At 46.6% G+C, this 24,025-nt stretch overlaps 1 protein-coding gene across 1 annotated transcript in view; it reads left to right on the forward strand.

Annotated features, from left to right (window-relative positions):
* Window positions 1-24,025, forward strand: part of LOC119386578 (alkaline phosphatase) — a 46,801-nt gene that overhangs the window by 5,935 nt on the left and 16,841 nt on the right. The window contains exons 2-3 of the mRNA XM_037653867.2: window positions 14,056-14,390; window positions 20,943-21,176. Of these exons, the coding sequence (XP_037509795.1) occupies window positions 14,056-14,390; window positions 20,943-21,176 (569 nt within the window). The remainder of the gene's footprint in view (window positions 1-14,055; window positions 14,391-20,942; window positions 21,177-24,025) is intronic.

Here is a 24,025-nt window from a genome sequence, read left to right on the forward strand (position 1 = left end):
ACTTCCTTAGTTTTACCACAGTGAGCGTTTCTGTCCCGAAAAACAGGCCGCATATTTCGCCTTTTCCATAGACTCCCAATGTACAATCTTCAACTGCTCTGGGAGCAATAATGAAGCTTACTGCAATATGATCGCTGCAGTCGTCTCGTGCGTTTAGGTTCCCAGAAGCGCTCTGTGGTCTGCGTTTTTCAACATTCACCTTCTATGCTTAATTATTCGGGAAAAACTCGCTAAGTCCATTGAAAACGCGCTAGCTTCGCGCCGCGGCCGCCGGGGGCACTCGCTGTTATGTGTCCACAAAAGCTGCACGTGGACGAAGAAGAGGAAGAAGCGCGCGTGCCGGTTCACTTCTGTTCGCACTGCCCGACGCTTTAACAGCTCCTCTGTTCAAATTAATGTCGATCATCGCGGTAATTCGCAATAATTGGTAATTCACATGACCCCTGTCGGCGTTCGCTTCCTGAACTCCGATTTCAAGATGGTCGAATAAATCATGTAGCGCTCAGCTGCGTCTTTCTTTACACATCATAAACAGCTGCGCAGTTCGGGAAAATAACTTCTCTATTACTACCGCCGCACCAAGTTCGCGACAGACGTTGCTGGTGACATGGAAGGTTGGTTGAGAAAAACTGCTTTGAGAGATAAAAAATCTATTTTCGGAGATAACTGTTTCGATTCACCCAGCGCCGTGCACTCACAATTTGATTAAATGAGAACTACCACGAAACTTGGGCATTATAACTGCAGCTAAGTGTATTGACGCCGCAAGGGCTTTCCCATGTCATGCATGGGCCGCTCCTTCGGCCCATGCATGACATGGGACTCCTTCGGCCTATGCATTGATGGCGCTACCACGTGGCGTCGCTCTCAGCGCCGCAGCCCACTCGATCTCGCGACCCCTATCTAGCTCACTGTGATATTGCTTTTTATATTGTTATGATCTACTTTTTATCTCCTCTTCGGAATAATGTACGTAAAAACTGCAATGCACGTTTAATTTTCTTTACTTACAAGCCAAATTACAACAGAAATTTTGGTGAAAAAGAGCGGCAACGGTTGTAACAAATGCGGAAATAATGTCAATAGAGCCAACTCTCGATAAACAAGGCAGCAGATTAGCGGAAAATGATGGCATGAAGAGATGCAAATCTTCGAAAATGGGATGTCGCTTGAGGCAGTGTTTCTGCAAGCGGTCTTGTCTTCTTCAAGGCAGCAACGGCCTTCGTCAGCGCGTGTATGGTATGGTTCGTGCAGTCTCCCTCAGCCAAAAAAAAATGTGCGGGAGGAGAGGGGGGGGGGGGGGAGAGTGAGGAGATAATATGGGTTGCCCAATTGGGTGAGAAACACCACAATAAGAGAAAGAAAACAAAAATTCTGCGGGTAATGCAGCGCTAGTGTAGGTCTTGGTGTAGTTCTCAAATACTGCGCTCAGTGTAGCTCCACTGCCGTGAAACCTGAGCAAGTGCGTAGCACGGACAACCACACGATTCAATTGAAAATCGTGGGTTTGCCGAGGTGGTGGCGCCCTCTCGTGTGCGGCGCCGCTATCATCCGGGTGCTTCAGAAGCGTTTCTGGCGACTTTAGGCAGCTCATTGAGATGAATTCTTGGTTATTTCTGTAGTTTATATTATTTTCTTCCTTGTTTATTTTGCACTTGTTTTGAGCATTTTTAGCCTTGTCTTGGGACTATATTGACTGTATTGACCGCTGCATGGCCGTGCGACATGAGAGAGTGCATGGAGCATAGAGCTTCCTACACTTACCTAGAGAGAAAAGTGCCGCTGCGAGCTGTTGGACGCATGGTAATGCCGGGATATGTGAGCTTCGAACTTGACTCGCATTCGTATACTTCACTTAGAGCCAAGACACCTCGACAGCCCGGAAGACTCGTCCGGCTTCAACGCGTTCCTTGCGTCGAAATGGTTGATTTCTTACTGAACGAGCACGTAGTGAGCTATTTCTTTTTTATTATTGCAGAAAACAAGTTTTATTAACTATTGGAAACTTATGCGTCGATGTATAGTTTTACGAAGCGTAAAAAGTAACCAACGGCCGCTAAACTTGGCAGGCAGACGACAAAGGCGGCGTTATCTCTGCCACTGTTCGTCGTCTGTTTCTTTCTTCCGCCGTTTGGTTATGCCGTCAAGGTGAGTGGACGTTTATTTTAAAATATAATACGCGTAAATGTCATCTGCTTATAAAAGTTTTGTTTGAGAGAAGCTGTATTTGCGCAGTCGTATCCGCTTTTGAGCCGAAGTCTCGCTCAAATCCAGGCAACACAAGCCTCGCAGACACATATACCGTCATTCCCAGCGCTCCAACGGCGCCCCTTAAGAAATTCGCATAGATGGTGGCGCCAGATTTCCCTCTAGGTATTTTTGTAAGAAACTCTATGGCCTGGAGGACCAGTCGGGCCCCTAACGTGCTGCACACTGGAAAGGGCAGGGACAATGTCGGGCTCTTGTTCGCATCGGAAGTGTAGAAGGGGGAAGCATATCCGCTCAGTCATGATTGTCACATGTGAGCAGCAGCAAATGTTAATTTCGCGGTGATCATAATGGTTAGATTTTTATTAAAAAAAAGGCTCAAGTCTCGCTGGTTTTCGTTCTGTATCTGCCTCACCGGGTAAATTCAAGAGTTCCCCTTGAAACGTGTTTGGGGTGGAGTACACGAAGCATGCACATGCACGCGCTAACGTTTCTGCCTACAAACGAAGTTGCTCAAATGTTGGCTCCAGCGACACCTCTGTGCAAGGGTTTTTCTATCTCGATCTGTATAAGCCCCTCATACCACAGATAGCGCTAACAACCGGCATAAAGGGAGGAACGCTGCCGTAATTGCGGTGGAGCGTGCTATCAGTGCTGATAGTGAAACTTGTTTCTGGGGCAGATGATGCATGCTTACTGGAGTAAACAAGACGCACAACTGCCACAGAAAGACAAAAGACAGAGAACACCTTCTGTGTCGTCTTTATTCTCTACGGTCGTTGCGAGTCTTGTTTACTCGATCATATGCAGCTTTTCTGGATGGATGGATGGATGCTATGAGCGCCCTCTTTATAACGGGGCGGTGACAAGTGTGCGACCGGGTTCGACAAAAAAACTTTATTCTCTTTCTTGTTAGTGTTGACCTATTGCCTCTACTTCAATTAAATCTATGTTACTACAGGAAAAACACATAAATTCTCAGCCCAGTTCTCTGCCCTTTACGGCAGAATGTCCTTACTTTTTGCAATATTTATTTTTGTCCTTTCTCTCTAATTTTCTACCACCAGTACTCTAACCGTCCCTTACTTATTTCAATCGCGGGTGTGCTCAGCTTTCCATTGTTGTCCCTAAAACCCAAGGCTTAATGCAGGCTCGTGCCCAAACGTACACCTGGGTGGATATCTGCACATTCAATCAAAACATGTTCCGCCGTTTCCTTATCTTCCCCGCAGCATGTGCATTGTTCTTCTTTACTGAATCTCTCTTTATAACTACGAGTTCTAAGGCAACCCGATCTGGCTTCAAACAGTAAAGCGCTTCCCCTTGAATTATCGTAAAATGCCTCCCTCCTTATTTCATTTTCGCCCTTTCGGTAGTTACTCAAAGCCGGTTTTGTCTCCATATCTCTCGTCCAGTAAATCCTCTCCGCCTCTCTGAGTTTTCGCTTAACGCTGTTTGTTGACATATTGCTTACACTACCAGCTGTATATTTACTAGTGAGCCTCCTAGTTCTTTTTCTCCACTGTGTGTCCACACTTTTCCTATACAAATAACGGAACACCTTCTCTGCCCATCTACTCTCCTTCATATACCTTAGCCTTTCTTCGAACCTTATTTTGCTCTGTGCTTCCCTCGCCTCAAAATCTGCCCATCCCATATCGCCCTTTTACAGCCTCATTTGTCGTCTTCCCGTGAGCCCCCAACGCGAGGCGTCCCACAGTCCTTTGATTTACACCCATTTCCGATTGCACCTCTCTTTTATGCACACCACTGAGTTCCTAAATGTAAGCCTTACCATTACACCTTTCCACAGGCCTCGAAGCACCTCGTACCTTTTGTACCCCCACAGCGCTCTGTGCTTCATTATTGCAGCATTCCTCTTTCCTTTTGCTCCAGAGGCTTTTTCCTGTACTTCCATGTATCTATCACTCTAATTTACCCATACTCCAAGGCTCTTGTATTCGCTTACCCTCGGTATTTCATGGCCTTGTGTTGACACCGTCTGATCACAGGGATCATTGAATACCGTCAATCCACATTTTGTTACACTAAATCCTAGTCCTAGAGCTTCACCTTCCCTTCCGCATATATCCGCCAGCCGCTGTATGTCATCTCGACTGTCGACAAATAAGACGATATCGTCCGCACAAAATAAACCTGGAAGCTTCTGCTCAATCATCACGCCGCCCTGTTTGCGTGACAGATTAAAACCAGTGTTGCTACCTTCTAGCGCTTTTTCCATATTGACCATGCACAGCATGAATAACAGCGGAGACAAAGGACATCCCTGTCTCAGCGCCTTGCTAATTTCAACGTTCTCTTTGCTACTCATTCCTTCCCATTCCATGCAAACTGTATTTTCTCGGTATATCTCCCTCAAAAGCTGTATACAGTCGTCCCCTATGCCCATTGCTTTCAATATATCCCACCAAATTTCCTGATTAACGCTGTCGTAGGCCCCGGTGATGTCTAGAAAAGCCACGGGCAGGGGCCTATTTTCTATTTTAGATATTTTATACACTGAGTGAGAACAAACAGGTTATCGTCTAACCGCCTGACGATTCAAAATCTGTTCTGAAGCTCTCCCAACATATCGTTATGTTCTGCCCATGTTTGTATATTCATTTTTACTGCTTTAATCGCCAACCTGTATAGTACCGATGGTCTATACGAGCGAATCTTATCCTTTTCTCCCTTGCCTTTATAGATTAAGTTCATTCTACTTTTTAGCAAGCTGTGCGGCATTTGTCTGTCCTTTAAGCATTTTTCTACGGCTGTCAACAACGCTTCCTTAGTGTTATGTCCTATTTCGTTAATGAGGCTAACGGGAACCCCATCTAAACCGGCGGCAGTGAGCTTGGGAATTTTTCCTTCCACCTTTTTCCAGTTGAAATTCTCGCTTCTTTTCCCCAGCTGGTTCGAAAGAGATGTTAAGAGTTGCACCTCGACTCTTCCGCTGTCACTCCCCCTGAAGAAGGAATCGAGTTGATCCCGAAACGTCGGGAAATAAACCCATTTTTGGTTGGAGACCTTTGAAAGTCTTAATTAAGTAACCCAACCAGACAGGCACATCTGTCAAAATGTTCATCTTTAGCTCTTCGTCGGTTGCTCTCTCCGCCACACTTTTACTCACCGGGCAAATCACCTGGACGCTCTTTTTAAATGACTCGGCTGTTACCTTACGGATGTAACCTAGCGCTTCGTACCCTTCCAATTGATTTCCACCTTCATCTACAATATATTGTTGCATTGTGACAGACTTCCTACCTAGCGCCTTTATGTGGCCCCAAAATATCCCAGGCGCGGCCTTCTTTTTTACAGCGAAAGCTGTTATGAGATCATTTCGGCGGCCGTTTTTGGCGCCGTAGTTGTCCGCCGCCACCGCCGGTGTCCGTAACCACTATCGCTGGAAATAAGAAAAAAAAAAACGAAATAAGAAAAAAATTCCAGGATGGAACGACGTTCGAACCTGGGCTCTCTGCGCGGGAGCCCAGTATTCAACCTCTGAGCCATACCGGTTTTTTTTTCTTTATTGCCTTGCATACCAAGACTATTTACATACTCACAAAAAAAAAAGGTAGAGCTATACAATTACAAAGTGAAATTATGAACCGTCAGCACTGAGCTGACTACAATCAAAACTTTGGCATGCGCAACAATAGCCATACCGGTGCTTGAAACTGCTTTGCAAAAAGACCCTATACAGGCTTCATGACGGGAAGGAACCACAATAACATATGCAATATAGCGTGGTAGAAGAGTAAAATAAGCACCAAGCGTCGCACAACGCGGATTCTGTAACCAGGCGTCACACAATGCGAATTGCACAACGAGTGAGTTGTTGAATGCTTCCAACACATTACAGAGGGCTCCGCCATAATTCTTCGTCGTCATCAGGCACAGCATCAACAAAGTGCGCATAATGCCTTACATGTGCTTAGCAGGTACCACGGCTCTCCGTAGAATGACGAAAAATGACATAGTGCCTGCTTCCCTACTTATCAAAAATTACAATGATTTATAGCGTAGTGGGTTCCTCGCAAGTGCACTTGTATTGGTTGCCAAGGAAGCCCATAAGCGCATGATCCATTTCCTTGGGGTCTCAGTAAAGTTCTTCGCCCCCCCCCCCTTTCTACCACGTCAAAGTATGTTATACAGCATGGCGGGAGAGGGAAATAGCGACCGGGCGTCACCCATTGCAAATTACATAACTGGTGGGCCGTTTAAAGCTTCCAACCCATTACAAAGGGCTGAGCCATAATTCTCCATCGTCATCCGTCGTCGCTTCAACAAAGTGCACATAATGCCTTACAGACGTGTAGCTGGTGCCTCGCTTCTCCGCAAAATGACGAATATTGGCTTAGTAGATGCTTCCCAACTTCACAAAAATTGTGATTTATGGCGTAGTGGGTACCATGCTAGTGTACTTGTATTAGTAGTCCCAAGAGAGCATACAACGGGCTGTAGAAACGCCGCTCTTCTAGCTTTCGCTGTGGCTGTGCTGCGGTTTCAGCGCAGGCCTGGCGTTTTGTCGTGAATCTCTGTCACCCAGCGTTCAGTTTTACTTTTATTTTTGCCTCGACCAATTTCTGTACAACGGATTTTTTCTCTAAATATATTTCCCATATTTCCTTGACTTCGTCCTGCGGCCGCTTCTCCTTTTTTGCCGTTATATGCTCCCGTGATGCTTCGTGTCGTTTGTCGATTGCTTCCCGGATTTCCTTGTTCCATCAATTTTTTGGCTTTCTCTTTCCTTTCCAGCAAATAGTTTTCTTCTCTTTCCCGATCAGTCCTTGCCTGGTATTTCGCCTACTTCTTCCTCTACTGTTGCGGCTATATTTAATATTTGTTTGTCATTTAATTACGAGCTGCCAGACTTTGATTCCATGCTCTTATTTTCAGTTTCGTATCCCATTTGTAATGTTATTCGTTTATGATCACTACCCAAGCTTTTCATCCCTTCCTCGTCTATTCTCATTTCTCTCAGTTTGTGATAAATTCCTTCAGTCATGAGACAATAATCAATACTTGATTGCTTGTTTCCGACTTCCCGCGTGATCTGGCCTTCACAGTTAGGCCTCGTGTTAACTATCTCCAGACTATGCTGCTCGCAGAGATATAGTAGTAACTTCCTATTGGTGTCTGAATATCCGTCAACATCACGTATGTGGGCATTCATGCCCCATAGAAGAATGATTTCGGCCCCATTACCTAATTCCTTAATATCCGCGCTCATGCAATCCACTATCTCCTGATTCTTTTCTTTGTAGTTATTCCCCGTCCACAAGTAGGCATCCTCTAGCCACATTTCCTTTCCACCTATTGTGTCCAAAACCCAGATGCATAGGTCGGCAAACTCACTCATGAGTCGACTCACTCAGACTCGGATCGAGCCGTGATTCTGAGTGTGAGTGAGTCCGGGTGAATAATATTTTGGTGAGTTTGAGTCCGAGTGAGTCCGGTTGCGAAAAATTTCGCGGAATCTGAGTCCGAGTGAGTCCCGTTGAGGGAAAGTTTGGTGATTCTGAGTGCGAGTGAGTCCTAAGCGCAATATGTATTTCTTGAGTGAGTTTGAGTGAGCTCCGCGCTTTTTTGCCGATGTATGGTTCTATCTAAACAACCACAGCATTAATATCAGCCTTATTTCGGCTCACGTTTATACTCCCGTCGACTCACACATACTTCATAGCGCTATAGTGTTCATACGGCAGCTCAATATTTATTGATAAGCGGCCTGAGTTATTGGGGGGAGGGGGGGGGGGCAGGTGACCCTTCCCCTCCCCCCACAAGCTCTTGCACTGGTAGTTCTTGATAAAAATATCTCATGTGAGTTGTTTTTCAATAAAAATGTCCTTACTGGATTGCAACTACTGATAACTCATACTTGAAGTTTCGAGATCAAAAGGCGCCAAGTAGAGTACCATTTATGCGAGATATTGGCGTTGACACCATCATTGAAAAAAACTCATTATGCGCTAAGGGACTCACGAGTGGGCTCACTCAGACTCACTCAGACTTATATAAAGCCATGAGTCTGAGTTTGAGCGAGTCCGAGTGAGTAAGATTTTGTTGAGCTTGAGTCTGAGTGAGTCCGGCTGATAAAAATTTAAGCGAGTCTGAGTCCGAGTGAGTACAGTTGAGTAAAATTGTACTCAGTATGACTCCGAGTGAGATTTAAGGGCAAAATATATTTCATGAGGAAGTCTGAGTGAGCTGCATATTTTCTGCCAACCTATGCCCAGAGGTGCTCTGAACACGTCTGTTTCACTCTAACCCATTTGGCGCCGCGGTGAATTAGCATTCCTACAACCCTACCTTTCCTTTCTGATATGATCCTGTTACACCCTTCCCAAGCATAATTTTTAATATGTGGTGGCTCTTCCAAGTCTATAATGTGTGTTTATGTAACCGCATAAACACCTATCTGTTCTTTGTTTAGCTGCTCCTCAATCTCTAACCATTTTGCCTTTTTTCTGCCACCCTGCATGTTTATGTAACTAATTGCAACTCTCTTTGCCTTCTCCCTTTTTCTTTTACTTTTTTTCTGGTTTTTCGCAATACTACCTGTCAAAGCGTTCTCCTGGTTGTTTTCCCTGTTACTAGATACCCGGGACTCCGAAGGGCCCGTGTGCCCCCCCAAAAAGCTACTGCGCGTCCTGCCAGTCGCCAGCCCACCTCATGACCAAGCCTCTTATCGAAGTGAATTCTGTCTCTTTGGAAACCACCCCACCTGTGCACCTCCCTGTTTATATCCACTACCTCGAAACCCGTCTCTCGTCTAATTCGCCATATCTGTTTGCGTCGACAACCGCTCTTTGCAAGTTGCCGTTGCGCACTGGTACTTCCGGTACTGTGCATACTACAATTTGCACCTGGGGGTACACGGCGCGCATTTCCTCGACCCCTTTCACCAAGGTTGTCGCTAGTCCTGACGATTCTTTGTTCAAGACGTCATTTAGCCCTCCCGCAATCACCACGAGGTTACGTCTGTTAGCTTTAGCTGCGAGTTTTCCACTCGCTTGCCTCATGACTGACCCCAGCGTGTGTCCTGGGAACGTCCCTATCAAAACTCTCTTATCGCCTTTCACCCTCTCCTTGATTGCCTCTGCGCATCGGACTAAATTTGAGTCACCGGCGATAATAACCTGTTCAGACATTCCTTCTGAAACCTGCACCTGGCTGCTGACTAGGTGACTAGCGTGAGTCACGGACGGCTGCTGCCTTGTCCCCTCCCTTCCTCAAAACTACTTCCCGGTAGCTGGGCCCTGTGACCTCTGTATCTGCCTTTGTCATGCCTGATGTTCCCTTCGCTTCTTCCCCACGGGGGGTCGTGGCCTTAATGCTTCCGCCGTCACCTGCGTCTTCTTTGTTCGCTTTGATGACCTTCGATAGGTTCTCCTCGGCTGACCTGAGCCTTTCTCCCATGGCCGTCGTTTTCTCTCGCTCTGTCGCCAATGCATTCTCCAGCTCTGCGATTTTCGCCATGAGCCCACTCTGGAACTCCATCATGTTTTCCATTTTCTCCTCGAACTCGCATTGTCTACACTTGGCGTCACCTTCTTCTCCTTTCTCATCTGCACAAACTTCCATTTTCCATCCTACCCCGCAACCTGGACACTTTACGGTAATTTTGACCATGGCTAGATCAGTTCGCCGATGCCCAACTGTCACAACAAATAATGACGGCGTACTTAAATACACTGCCCTAAGCCAAAAAGAACCACATTAATAAATAAATACGCTACACTTCAAAGCAACTGTGCATGCACGTGGTCGGTCTACGCGCAGACCTCAGCCACGTGGTGGTAGGAAAAAAAACCACAGTACAAAGTACTACACAAAAAAAAAAACCGTACAACGTAATATACCCAATGAAGCTTTACGCTAGCGCCTTATGTACTCATAAAGCTACAGACAGAGGCAAGCTCGAATCATGCAAATACGCTTATCTGTCGCTGTCACTCCGGAGCTCTCGAAAAACACGTCTTTCCTCTTCAACTGCCGACGAACCTTTTCATGGATGGATGGATGCTATGAGCGCCCCCTTTATAACGAGGCGGTGACAAGTGTGCCACCAGGCTGGACAAAAAAAAAAACCCCTTTACTCTTCTTTTTCTTAGCGTTGGCCTAGTGTCTTTACTTCAATTAAAACTATTTTACTCCAGAAAAAAAAAGCAAGTTTTCAGCTCCGTTCTCTGCCCTTTACGGCAGAATGTCCTTATTTTTTTCCAATATTTATTTTTGTCCTTTCTCTATGGTTTTCTGCCACCAATACTATAACCGTCTCTTACTTATTTCAATAGCGGGTGTGTTAAGCTTTCCATTGTCTCTAAAACCCAAGGCGTCATGTAGGCTCGTGCCCAGACGTACACCTGGGTGGATATCTCCACATTCAATCAGAACATGCTCCGCCGTTTCCCTATCTTCCCCGCAGCACGTGCATTGTTCTTATTCTTTACTGACTCTCGCTTTATAACTACCCGTTCTAAGGCAAGCCGATCTCGCTTGAAACAGTAAAGCGCTTCCCTTTGAATGACCGTAAAATGCCTCCCTCCTTCACACACATAACATCCAGCGCCCCTGGCGGCCGCGGCGCGAAGCTAGCGAGTTTTCAATGGAAATAGCGAGTTTTCCCCGAATAATTAAGCATAGAAGGTGAATGTTGAACAACGCAGACCACAGAGCGCTTCTGGGAACCTAAACGCACGAGAAGACTGCAGCGATCATGTTGCAGTAAGCCTCATTGTTGTTCCCAGAGCAGTTAGAAATTGTGCATTGGGAGTCTAAGGAAACGGCGCAAAACGTGGCCTGTTTTTCGAGACAAAAACGCTCACCGTGGTAAAACTAAGCATGTTATAATGATGGTCAGTACATCGCATGTAGTCCTGACACTCAGCTTTCGATTGAAGCCATTTTCAACTTGTCGCAATGGGCATAACATTTTTCCCTAACGCGTTTATTGAAAAGCGGTCTTTCAAAAGGTTGTCGTATATTGATTAACCCCTGCTTACCCCCGGCGACAAGGCGTCGAACATGGCAGAGTGACCTAATCGCTCACGTTCGGAGGGCGGCATCAACTTGCCGTCATCGGTTCGATTCCTGGCGTCGGAGCTCCAGTTTTCTGTTCTTTTTTTTCAGCCCGTGACTTAGTTCCACAGCTTCCCACAAGATGTCGCCGCCGAAACAGGAGGCGGAGAAGACTTATTGGATGACAGCGATGGAAAAGAAGCCGGCTCTGAGTAACTACCGAAAAGGAAAAAACGAAATAAGGAGGGAAAGGTTTTATGATAATTCAAGGGGAAGCGCTTTACTGTTTGAAGCAAGGTCGGGCTGCCTGAGAACGCGTAGTTATAAAGCTGCCGTTTCCTTTTTCTCTTCGTTTTAGGACTTTTTAGTTCGTTTAATTTTTAGTTCCTTTAAGTCGCTTTAAGCTGTATGTCGGCACGGAACGAAAACCAAAAAATGAATTTGTATAGGTATTTGTATAGAAAAAGCGTTGACACGCAGTGGAGAAAAAGAACTAGGAGGCTCACCAGTAAATATACGGCTGGCAGTGCGGGCGATATGGCAACAAGGAGCATTAAGCGGAAGGTCAGAGAGGCGGAGAGGACTTATTGGATGACAGCGATGGAAAAGAAGCCGGCTCTGAGTAACTACCGAAAAGGAAAAAACGAAATAAGGAGGGAAAGGTTTTATGATAATTCAAGGGGAAGCGCTTTACTGTTTGAAGCAAGGTCGGGCTGCCTGAGAACGCGTAGTTATAAAGCGAGATATTCAGTAACGAAGAAGAACAATGTACATGCTGCGGGGGAACTAAGGAAACGATGGAACATGTACTGATTGAATGTGGCGATATTCACCCAGGTATACGTGTGGGCGCGAGTCTACATGTAGCCTTGGGTTTTAGGGACAACAATGGAAAGCTGAACACGCCCGCGATAGAAATAAGTAAGAGACGGTTAGAGTATTGGTGGCAGAAAAGTAGAGATAAAGTACAAAAATAAATAATTGGGGGGAAAAAAGGTTATTCTGCCTTAAGAGGCAGAGAGATGGACTGTGAATTTATATTTTTTGTTATAATAACATAGATTTAATCAATGTAGATAAGACATTAGGACAACATTAAACAAGGAAGTTTTTTTTCTTTTTTTATCCTTCGAGCCTGGTGGCAGACATGTCACCGCCCCGTTATAAAGGGGACGCTCATAGCATCCATCCATCCAAAAGAGTTTTCGTTTCAGTTTCGGTTTTTTATTCTAATCTTGAGCTGCCGTTTCCTTTTTCTCTTCGTTTTAGGACTTTTTAGTTCGTTTAATTTTTAGTTCCTTTAAGTCGCTTTAAGCTGTGTGTCGGCAGGGAACGAAAACCAAAAAATGAAAAAAATATATCCGAAACTTTATCTATTATTTCGCTCCAGAGTAAAACCGAAAATTTTAATCGTTTTTCGGTTCACGAGAAAACTTGGCAATCCGGAACAACTGAGGTCATGCAACGTGAGCAATTTTGCATATCTCATGGTACAGTGGCTGTGTTCCCATTCTGGACATCATCCTAGACAGTCTGCGCTGGCAGCTTAGAAGACAGCAGCGAGCCCATGTCCGAGAAACGGAACGCATCTGCATGACGTCTGCACGACGTGACGCCAGCTCGCGTCGAGAAGACAAAGCTAACGAAAACAGACGTAACTGTTATTTTTTTTACTTGTTTCGTGTTAAAATGTATGAGAAATTGAACTTAGCTCACATTGAGCGCCTGCAAAAGCGTCTGCTTATATTATAAATGTGAAGAAAGTAAAGTGGACGAAAAGATAACTTGCCGCTGGCAGGGACCGAACCTGCGAACTTCAAATAACGCGTCCGATGCTCTACCACTCAGCTACGGCGGAGGTACGGCGGCGGTTTCACTTTCATGTTATACAGATTCCTATGACGGAGGGATCAACCATGTTTTTTTCTTTTCACTCTGCTAGGTGACGCCACAGTGAGAGCTTGGGCACGTAAACGTTATTGCGCTGTCCCGATATACTAAAACGCGCTGTGCTCAGCCAACGTTAGCGCCGCGGCTATTCCCTTAACCCCCGCTATCACGGTAACACTAAACTAAAATGGTCTATCGCATGCGTAAATTATGAAAGGTAAGACGGCGTCCAAGCTATTGTGGTCAGCATTAACATATAGGGGGTATGCACTTGACGTCATCCGCGAGGAGCGCTAGTGGCGGGGTCACCATTTTGCAGGTCCGCGCGCTCGCCGCACGCGCAAAAAACTCGCTGCACGCGCTGTGTCCGAGATCCGCACGGCGACTTGAATGACTACAGACCTCCGGTACACCCCCTGCGCGCCGACGCACGGACAGCACGGACGTCGCGAGTGGACGGACCAGCAAAATGACGCGGCGATGGTGTTGCCGGCTTGCGGATCAAGGCTCAGTGCATATCCCATATATCGATAGCATATACGTAATAGTGCGATTTGTCTTCTCGGTGAGACCATTAGCTTGCGGATGGTAAGGAGGGCAGTGGTGATAAGAAGAACCACAAACGCGCAATAGTTAAAAAACGTCGGCGAGATATTGTCATTCACACAGTGATGACAACCCGTGGAGCGCCGTGACGCAATATCACCCGTTGTAGCGAAAAAAATCAAGAGCCTGACTGTCATAGGATTGTTATAGAAATCTCTATTTTATAAAAAAAATAGCCAGTCTCACGTTTCCGCTGTCCAATCTTCGTGTTTTTTTCTCAAAACGGGTGCGTATTGCGTCATTGCACTACAATTTTGTGTGTACTGATAACTGCGGTCTGCATGCCACGAGGAGGTTCCTAATTTTACACCTTTTTCTGTGCAGCCGACCGAGAATTCTGGATTGATCAGGGCCATTCGGGGATTGAGCAACGACTAAGGCTACTCCAAAACACACGCCGTGCTCGCCAGGTGGTTTTTTTTCTCGGCGATGGCATGGGTGTTTCCACGTTGACCGCGGCTCGGATCTACAAGGGCCAGCGACTGCGGCGCACAAGCGGCGAGGAGAGTGCACTGGCGTGGGACACGTTTCCGCACGTGTCGCTAGCCACGACGTACGGCCTCGACGTGCAGACATCGGACTCTGCGAACACGGCGACCGCCTATCTTTCAGGCGTCAAAGCCAACTTCGAGACTTTAGGCGTGGACTCTACGGTGAAGGTAGCTGCAACGTCACTACATCCTACATTTTTTTTTTTTCAGACGCTGTACATATACTGCAGATAGCGTGTGCAAATGAGCAATATTGCATTTGGCGTATCACTGCCCATTTTTTGAGCACTGGTCTTTGCACAGGCAGTCGAAACAAAACAGAAGTGTAAGGGAAAGTGGAGGCGTGATGTGAGAGAACTCGTTCAGCAGGAAGTGTCGCTGGAGCAAACTGTTCGACCGGAGAGCTTAGCGAAGACAAATCCCTTTATGAAAACGCTGGCTCAAGCGACACCTCTGCTCATCATTCCACATGTAATGACTGGAGGGCCGCTATTTCAACTACTGATGTCTCCTCTTAGAGACAGCACGCCCACGCGGCGCTCAAGTTGAGAAGAGACAAGTGAACCAAAAGCCCTACACCATCGGAAAGCAGGCGCACGACATTTATTAACTGCGAAGCATTTCTTAGCGAACCCAAGGTACTTTGAGCGTTTCTATCTATCTATCTATCTATCTATCTATCTATCTATCTATCTATCTATCTATCTATCTATCTATCTATCTATCTATCTATCTATCTATCTATCTATCTATCTATCTATCTATGTAACCGCCTACGTCTAGGTGCTGTCGTGATCGCGTCCATACCTTTGTTTACACCAAAATTAGCATGGGAGGGTGAGAGGGTTGACAAATATGACTGTATGGTCATGACATGAACAACGTGAAAATCCGGCTGCGTACGTCGTCAAACCCTTTCTTCCAGACTAGTATGGCACGTACCCGTTTACTACGGGCGGCTGCCGTATACGGGTATGCGCCACAGGTGATTGACAGTTTATATGTACCTAGGAGCGGCGAGGACAAACATTCGTACTTTAAATGCGAGAGCGTTAAGAAAAGCCGACATCGGCAGCGTTGACTCGACGAATGCAAAAACTAAAAATTTGCAGTGGCTTAGGTCGGCTATGCCAGGATATACGTAGCGTTAGCAAAGGTTCAGCTGATTATTCTGAGCTTTCCAGAATGTCTAGGATTAGCTTGATTGTCATGCTTACTGCTGCTCCAATGACACACATTCGGCCACATCGTTCAGAACCGGTAGACCTGGCGGCATGGCCGGGTAACGACACCCATTGGTAACGCTAAAGAGCGGAATGTTCTGCTTAACGAGAAAGTTCTTGCACGTTGTACAAACCTGCGCCACGGTTTCACCCCACTCAGGCGCCGCCACTAAACTCAACGTTTCACGCATGGCACTACATGGCGGCTTGAAGTCTTTCATGTGCCATAGTCTTTCACAAACGTCGCACACGTATCCAAACGGATTGTTTACGAAGTCCGTCTCGAAGGTCCGAGTCGCACTGGCGCTTTCGCTAAGTTTCACAGTATAGGCAGTCGATCGGCGAGCCTTGACGTCATCGACGGCGTCTTGTTGCTGCTGCAGAGGTGGTCGGGCACGTCGCTCAGCATCCTGGCGACGCCGCTTTGCTAAACGTTCGTCCCTTTCCTCCAGTGTCTCCGCAGCACGTTTAGCCTTCCTCTGTTCATTCTTCGTACGCTGAACCGCTAATTGCCACCCAACTACTTCGGGATGCGATGACATAAGCTTCTCGGCTCTTCTGCGCCGTTGAGCAGCATTGGCGCTCTCCTTCTCCATAGCGTTACCCACCTGCAAACGCCAGTCAGAGGCGCTATCAAGCGGCACCAGCGCATTGTCAGACGGCGACTGCACAGCGAAGGCGAATAGCTGCGCGCCGCCATGGCTACGACGTCACCCCTCTCGAATGTGCAGAGCAGCAGCGGCGAGTCGCGCGCGCCGGCGCCAGTCTGTCTGCCCGGCCGACGCCACTCCTCTCGCTCTCCGCCACCAGCAGCGGCGAGCCGCGCGCGGTGGTGGCGGAGAGCGCGTGAGATGCCGGCTCCGCACTGATCCTCGCGCATGCGCAGCACGGCTCATGATGACCCACGCGAAATCTGCTCCGGCTAGGCAAGTGTAGCTAACGCTACAAAAACCAGGATCCCAGTAGGAATCGAAGCCAAGTGTTCTGCGGGCAGTCAGGTAATCTACCACAGAGCCACGCCAGGCCTTGCAACTGAGTTCCAAAAGGCCCTATGCAGGCGTAACGTCGGTGCAACGTCAATTTTGGTTGCGGTACTGGCGGTTAAATTTTATAACAAAGAAATAAACGATGGAAGAACGGCAGACGGGGCGTGATGGTTCAGCATATTTGAAGTGTAAGACGCGACGACGACAACGGACAAAAGGGAGAGTGCACAAACACATTACAAATGTAGTCCTATGATACAGGCGTCATGTCGGGTTAACGTCAATTGTGGTGACAGCGCTGTCTGCGCTTTTATAGCCGTCTAATAAGCACTACATTTGTATTCGTATGATTCAGCAAGCTATATTTAAGCGTTTCTGGAGGCATACGCTTACGAAAGTTACGTATAATATTCACATCATCGCACCGTAAAGTGCACTTCGTTTCGATAATACTCACGTATGTGCTCTAACGTGAGTGCTGACGTTACGTCAGTCCATAGGTTACCTTTAAACGCCTGTGTTGTCGACGTGCCTGGAAATCCACGACGTGTACACAACTACTACACTTACAAAAAAACGTCGATCCACCTCGTAACGCTTGCCTCAAGGCCATAAAACACAGCATAGAACTACTCGCTGACTGCTTCGCATGAAACCGATTTCCACAAGGTGCGGGATCTGCCGAATTTTTTGGTGAAAGTGCTGCAAGGATTCGCCTTCGCTGTGCAGTCGCCGTCTGACACTGCGCTGGGGCCACTTGATAGCGCCTCTGACTAGTGTTTGCAGGTGGGTGACGCCATGGAGAAGGAGAGCGCAAATGCTGCTCGACGGCGCAGAAGAGCCGAGAAGCTTATCTCATCGGATCCCGAAGTAGTTGCTTGGCAATTAGCGGTTCAGCGTACGAAGAATGAACAGAAGAACGCGAATAATCCTAGACAATCTGGAACGCTAATAATATATACCTGAACATTTGCTAACGCTACGTATATCCTGGCATAGCCGAGCTAAGCCATTGGAAATTTTTTTTCTTGTACACTTTTTTTATGTGTGGTGTTTGTGATCTCTTTTTATCGAGTAGGGAGGTGTAACAATGTGGGTAATATATTATTGATGTATTTGCTCTTGAAAAGTGTTCCAGTTGTGCTCGTGTCGTCCCTGTTTCCTTCTTGAACATATGCCGTATCTTACAACATGCCCGTGATCTTGTATGCCCTCTCTTTGTAAGAGTCGGCAGAAGACGTGCAGTATTCAGAAATAAAAATAAAAGAAATAGACTAGTAGGTAAGGTAGATGAAGCTTTAAGTCATGTTCTCCAGTTCTCGTTTTATGCGTATAGCTTGCCCTTCACTGCTTTTTAATTAGTCACGAAAGCATTACGTCACGCTGCTTTATACGTCTGCGTCGTTGATCTTAAGTCTAGATTTTGAGCATCCCAGCAACGTTCATCAAGGATTCTGACACAAGTAGCAGCCAAAAGCAATACTTTGGACAAGAACGACGCAATCTTGATTTTAAATGTGCCTATTATTGACAGTAAGCGAGAGAATACCTGTGCTTTGCACGGAAGCCAGCTGTCACGGCACTTACACACGTTAATTGAAGGCGCGCCACTGTTTTGCGGATGGATGGGTGCAAAACTTTATTGACAGTCGTGAGTTGCACGACTCAGCGCGCAGCGGGCCTCTACCACGTCAGGCCAAGACCGAGCGCCGCATCGCGGGCCGATCTGGACAGTCCGTCTATTCACCTCGTGATCTCTGAGTGGCGCCCTCTCGCGTGTGACGTCAGAGAGAGAATTCGGGCGCCGCTCTTCGCGCTCGCTCGCTATCTGAAGGCTGCTCGATGCTGCTGGCCAGTCTGTTTTGCTCGACTTATCGAGACATTACTGGGCAAGTTCCTAAAGCAAATTGTTCTGAATGTTCAAGCAAAATGTCCAGCGAAATCAAGCGTTATTGCCGTCAGGAGCACGTTCAGTGTGGATTGCTCCTGCTGTCATCTCCTAGCCACCACTGTGCACGTCTGCATGTATGGTGATGATTTCTTTTTGCGACTGTTCTATGGCCGTGGCGCACTCGAAATGACTTTCTGGCCCGATTTCGATCACTGACTTCAGCGTTCGGGCTTCAGCTTCAGCGTCTGCCTTAAAGCGCACTATATGTATGCCACGTGCTGCGCGTGTTCTGTTGCCAAGACTGCTCCTTCGGTTCAATTCCTTTGTTCGGAGCTTTAAGTGCATGAGAAACGACGTGTGATATCATACAAGTAAATTAAATGGTCGTTACTGGCAACAAGCTTTGATTAAATCCTAGTTTTCAACAACTGCTCTGTAAGCGCGTCGCGAGTACTTGAAATTTAAACAATAAATGCAAAGGTTACGAGGACGACTCAAACAGAGATGCACGACGGTGACATGAAGTATTGGTAAGTTGTGCGGAGTTGTTTTTATGGAACATGTTTTAATCTCTACATTAATAAATCGACATTTTCTGACTCGTTCATCTTGAAAAGCATTAGTGTAACCATACTAACGTACATCAACACAAAACTTTTGCATCAGAAAGCTGTAATAAGATAGATTTGCAATAAAATAGTGTAAATCACTCTCAACGGTCGATTCCTGATAGGGCGTGGTGCGATCACTGTGCTAAAATGACTCTCATGGTCCCTTATGCATTTGCGTAAAGTGACTCGACGGCGAAAGCCATCTTTTTCTTCTGTCGATGTACTACCTCTGTGATCTGCCCACAGATCACGGAGGCAATGCAAAGCGACGATATCATGTGAGGACGTCGTCATGTGAAGCGACTTTATGATGTCACAAATTTTGGCGCTCTGTGGTGTCATGATGACGTCATAAGGTGACGCCGTCGTGTGATGATTTATCGCGTCACTCGTGTTGACGCTGCCGACGAAGGATGCCGACGGTCAATTTTCGCGTTTGATGCGGAATCTGAGGCTTCCACCTTAAAATATTCAACCTTGTTGCAGTGCGGTAAAGAAAAGCAATAAGCAGCCAAAGGGGCAAAAAGAATGGTGAGGAAGAGCTCCCTTTCTGCTCTTCCTGGACACATTCGCCAATTTTTCCTATTTACGAAGCTGTACTATCGGTGTCAAATGAAACACGAAAGGTGGAGCGCATTTCCCAAGCATTAGGAGCTGCATAGTACGCGCCGTCCTGTCATCACCATTGACAGGCCCGCACAACCGATTAGGCAGCACTGCGTGATCGAAAGCTTGAATGTGTCTCACGAGCGGCAAACTGCAGCAGTGCATGTATCTCTAATCATATGGGTGCGAACTGTACCACGCGCACCACTGCTGGCATATCATTCGGAGCCAATAGTACGTGTAACACGTTTACCTGTGCATCCAACGCGCTCAATCTACGCTGGTTGTCCGTAATAATCTGCTGGTCGATGAAGTTATCAATTTCACTTTGTCGGCAAATGTTTTGTGTACACAGGTCCACATGACTACCATTGGGAATGAAGTGTGAATTATTCATTCAGCTCAAGTCTGTTTACACAACATTAACTTTTATTGATCCAGCTTCTTTTCCAAAGCAACGTAGACTTTCTTTAATTCAGTTGGCGGGCCGTTCGCGCTTTCACGTAAGATAATTCAACGACATGCAGCCCAGTTAGTGACGCTGCGAACTCGGAGGCATGATCTTGACCGCGATGGCTGTGGGTATATAGACGATAACGTTAAATGTTAACGTTTCTTAACGTCCTGTACTGCTAGCAGCCACCTAAAGAACTATCAGAAGATACAGCTAGTAGTAGAGGAACGCCGTGTGACGCGAGCGAAGTATAACGGAAGTGCTGCTGTTCTAGCCATAGCCTCGCAGACGACAAAAGCCGAATCCCTGCCTCTGCGGCACCGGAGCGCCGTTCGCAGCGCCGCCATCGGTGGCGCACGAGGCGAATATTTTTTTCAGCGGTGTAACCGACTACATGTTTTTGAGAAGCTGTTTGTTACTAACCAAGATGCCAACACTGCGGAGGCGCGGCCGTCTCTGCACTCTTGGCATCGTCTATGCAGTTTTGGGACGCAGACTTGTCCGGCTGCGTTTCTCGAAGTACCGCTGCTCGTGGGGAAATCCACTTCTTACGTTTCGGAATGTGACCGTAGGGAACGTGTAGGTGACGCTCCCGTATATTATATTATTAGTACAATAACCTCTTAAGCAGTTATGGCACACTAGGTTGGTCCACCGAGGTGGTGCAGCGCTTACGGTGCTGAGCTGGTGACCCGAAGGTCGCGGTTTGATCCTGGCCCCGGTGGTCGCATTTCGGAAGAGGCGAAATGTTAAGCGGCCCGTGTACTGTGCGCTGTCAGTGCACGTTAAAGGACGCCAGAGAGCCCTCCATTACGACGTCCCTCATAATCATAACGTGGTTTTCGGACGTAAAACTTCAAGAAATAATATTATTAGACGCAATAGGTTGGCTATTTCCCTGAGGTGCAATGACTACAGTTCTATTAAATCGCACCGATTTTTCCCGCAGAGGCTGCAGTGCCACAGTGATCCGACCACCCACCTGCCGAGCATCATGAATTGGGCGCAGGAGGCGGGCATGTGGACGGGCATTGTGACTACGACCAGAGTGACAGACGCGACACCCGCAGCGGCATATGCTCATTCGGGCTACCGGAAATGGCAGTCGTCCGTGCCCGAAGGTTGCAACGCTAAGGACATCGCGCGCCAACTCATACAGTCCACCCCGGGATCCCGATTCAAGGTACTGTGGAAGCAATGGATCCATAATTTCTTGCCGTGGTGAAAACGCGAAGCCATGGGTGGGGCACACAGGTCTCAGGTACGTCTGCACGGCACTCCCCCACGCCTTCATAAATCACGCTACCATAGCAACTAATCAAGCTATTCATGCCACTCTAAAGATGCGCCTGTCGTGGCTGTAGTACTTTTGCGGAGTGATTTGAATAAGGCAAATATGATTGTAGAAACGTCTCACAAACTCAGCATTTGTTGATATAATATTGTTTAAACGGAACCACACCGGCGTGACATCCAAAAATATCAAACTTTATTTATTTATTTATTTATTTATTTATTTATTTATTTATTTATTTGTTTGTTATTTATTTACTTTCTTATTTATTTTTTCGAACACTCTCAATGTCTAGTGACGTTATGGACAGGGTGGCATTCTAAAATGCTAAATAAAGCAGCTTCAACAGATCAATTATCAGGGTTGATGGCGGCCAAGTCGGTGAGGTGGTTCCATTCACATGATGTCCTTGGCAGCTAGGTACTTGTGTATTCACGTTATTGTTATGGTCGATTCGCCGTGACGCATAAAGTGATGGCACGAGCAGGTCCTGCAGAAGAATTGATGACTGGGCTAGTTGGTAAATAGTACTTCAAAGCATCTTGAAAACAGCGCAAGAACGACACAGACAAGAAAAGAAGGAGAAAACACCACAGCGCTAAACTCGCAACTAAATTTCATTTGAAGATCCACGCACACTTAAATCCCTGTTACCCATGTGACGACATCACACACAACGTCCGAATGCACCACTCTGAATCCTGAAAATCAACAACAACGCTGTTTTTAAGATGTTCAAGAACGAGAGGGTCGTCTGTTTATTTTTATTAGTAAAATAAATTTTCTGAAACAGCTGGCGAGCTTCCTTATTGATTTTTCTGGAAGGCCAAGGCGGGTGCACTGCTCGAATGAAACCCGCACATCTGTTCTGAATCGCTTCAAGTAAGCATAAACTATTGAAGCGGAATTGATCCAGGGCTCGTTTTCTTTATGCAGACACGACCTAATGAAACTAGCATAGCCAAAGAAGCTGTAGGAGACATTACTTGCAATCGTCAACTGCAGTTTAGTAACGATGATGTGACTGCAAATAAATTGCAGTGGACGAATTCATAACTTGAAAATGAAGAGGGATATTAGATGGTACACTGTGTGCTTGATCATAAATATTAACAAGAAACAGCAAACGACCGAGGACTGTGCCTTGCGGCACACCAGCAGTTACGGAACAAGTTGGTGAAACGGAGGTACTATGAATTACGAAGTGAGCTCAGTTGTTAACATTCAATCCATGTAGGTAAATACGGGCCAAAGGTATACCGATCTGCTTAATTTCAGAAGAAGGATACGATGGCACACGGTGTCGAAGGCGTTCTGTTTGTGCAAGAATGTTGGTATAACAATAACGGTTCGTTTGTAAACAGAGCTAGTCGTGTTTTACATGATAAGTGCTTTCTAAAGCGTTGCTAATGTTTGCTAAAATGCTATTAGATTCAAGCAAAAACACGAGGTTAGAGTACAACGTGTTTTCTAGAAGCTTACAAGAAATGTTGGTTCACAAAATGAGTCTTGTTGATAGCGCATGAAGAGTTGCCTTATTTTACAATAGGCACCACCTTACCAGCCTTCCAGTCGTTGGGCAGCACATCACATTCTAAAGACTCGTTGAAGAGATGAGACCAAATACTAGATGAGTAGGTCAGAGTGCATTTAAAAAAAAACTGAGCGGCTATTCTATCGGCACCTGGTGCATATAATTTGAATCCTCAGCAAGTTTTGTTATTATAACCCAGTCATTAGGAATGGACCCATCGCGGGAAATTGAGGTAATAAAATAAAATACGATTGATGAAAAGGAGTGATCATTAGAAAGCGAACCTTGAAATGCGTCATGCAGAGTAACGCAGAGGGTACGACGTTGCCTTTTTCGTCAAACAGTTGGATGTCGTCTTTGTGTTTCCCCTTTACCTCTTTCAAGCAACGATGAAGGATGTCCGAAAAAAAGTGCGCTTAGCCGCTTCGATTCCACGCTTGTACTGAATGACGCAGTTTTGATGAGCATCCCACCGCTCAACTAATTACATGACACCACTTTTTCGGAAATACATTCTTGTTTGGTACTTAGTCGACCACTGAACGGATTTAACGCAATGACACATACTTTCCGATAAGCCAAAGTCGGCAAGCTGCGACCCGCAGGGAAGTATTATGCGGCCCCTGGGACGACGTGAGATCCCCCTCATCCCCCCCCCCCCCCCCCGCTAACTAACCGACGAACACCGCCCCAACCTTCTGCGTTTGTCATTGAACAACCTTGATGTAGACATTGGCCAGTTGGCAAAGAATTCTCAGCACAAAAAGTCGCATTGCAAGAGTTTTTTTACTGCTTCTAGCCTATGTTGATAAATTGGAACCTGGTGACATGCACGGTCGAATCACCTTGCGGCCCCCGCCGTGCCCGCTTCATGCAACTTGGCCATCCGCCTAAAAAGGTTGACGTCCCCTGCGATAAGCGAAAGCATTTCAGCTCTATAGGTTGTGCAATTCTTTTCTACGCTATTACACTAGTACAGGTGCAAGATCGACTCACGGAATCATTGCATTTCGACGTAATTAGCGGCGTGATGTGTTTTAGCGTAGCCTCTTATAATACCGACGTGCTGTGGTGCTCGCTCAAAGGGAAATTGCAAAAAAAGGTACAGAATACAATGGTCGCTTCGCCCAGGCAATACGTAAATGCTGAAAACACAACTTGAGACGATGTAAGGACTAAGTCGAAGACTTTTGACGAGCTCGTA

This window comes from Rhipicephalus sanguineus, chromosome 3 (genome assembly GCF_013339695.2).
Source record: "Rhipicephalus sanguineus isolate Rsan-2018 chromosome 3, BIME_Rsan_1.4, whole genome shotgun sequence".
NCBI lineage: Eukaryota > Metazoa > Arthropoda > Arachnida > Ixodida > Ixodidae > Rhipicephalus > Rhipicephalus sanguineus.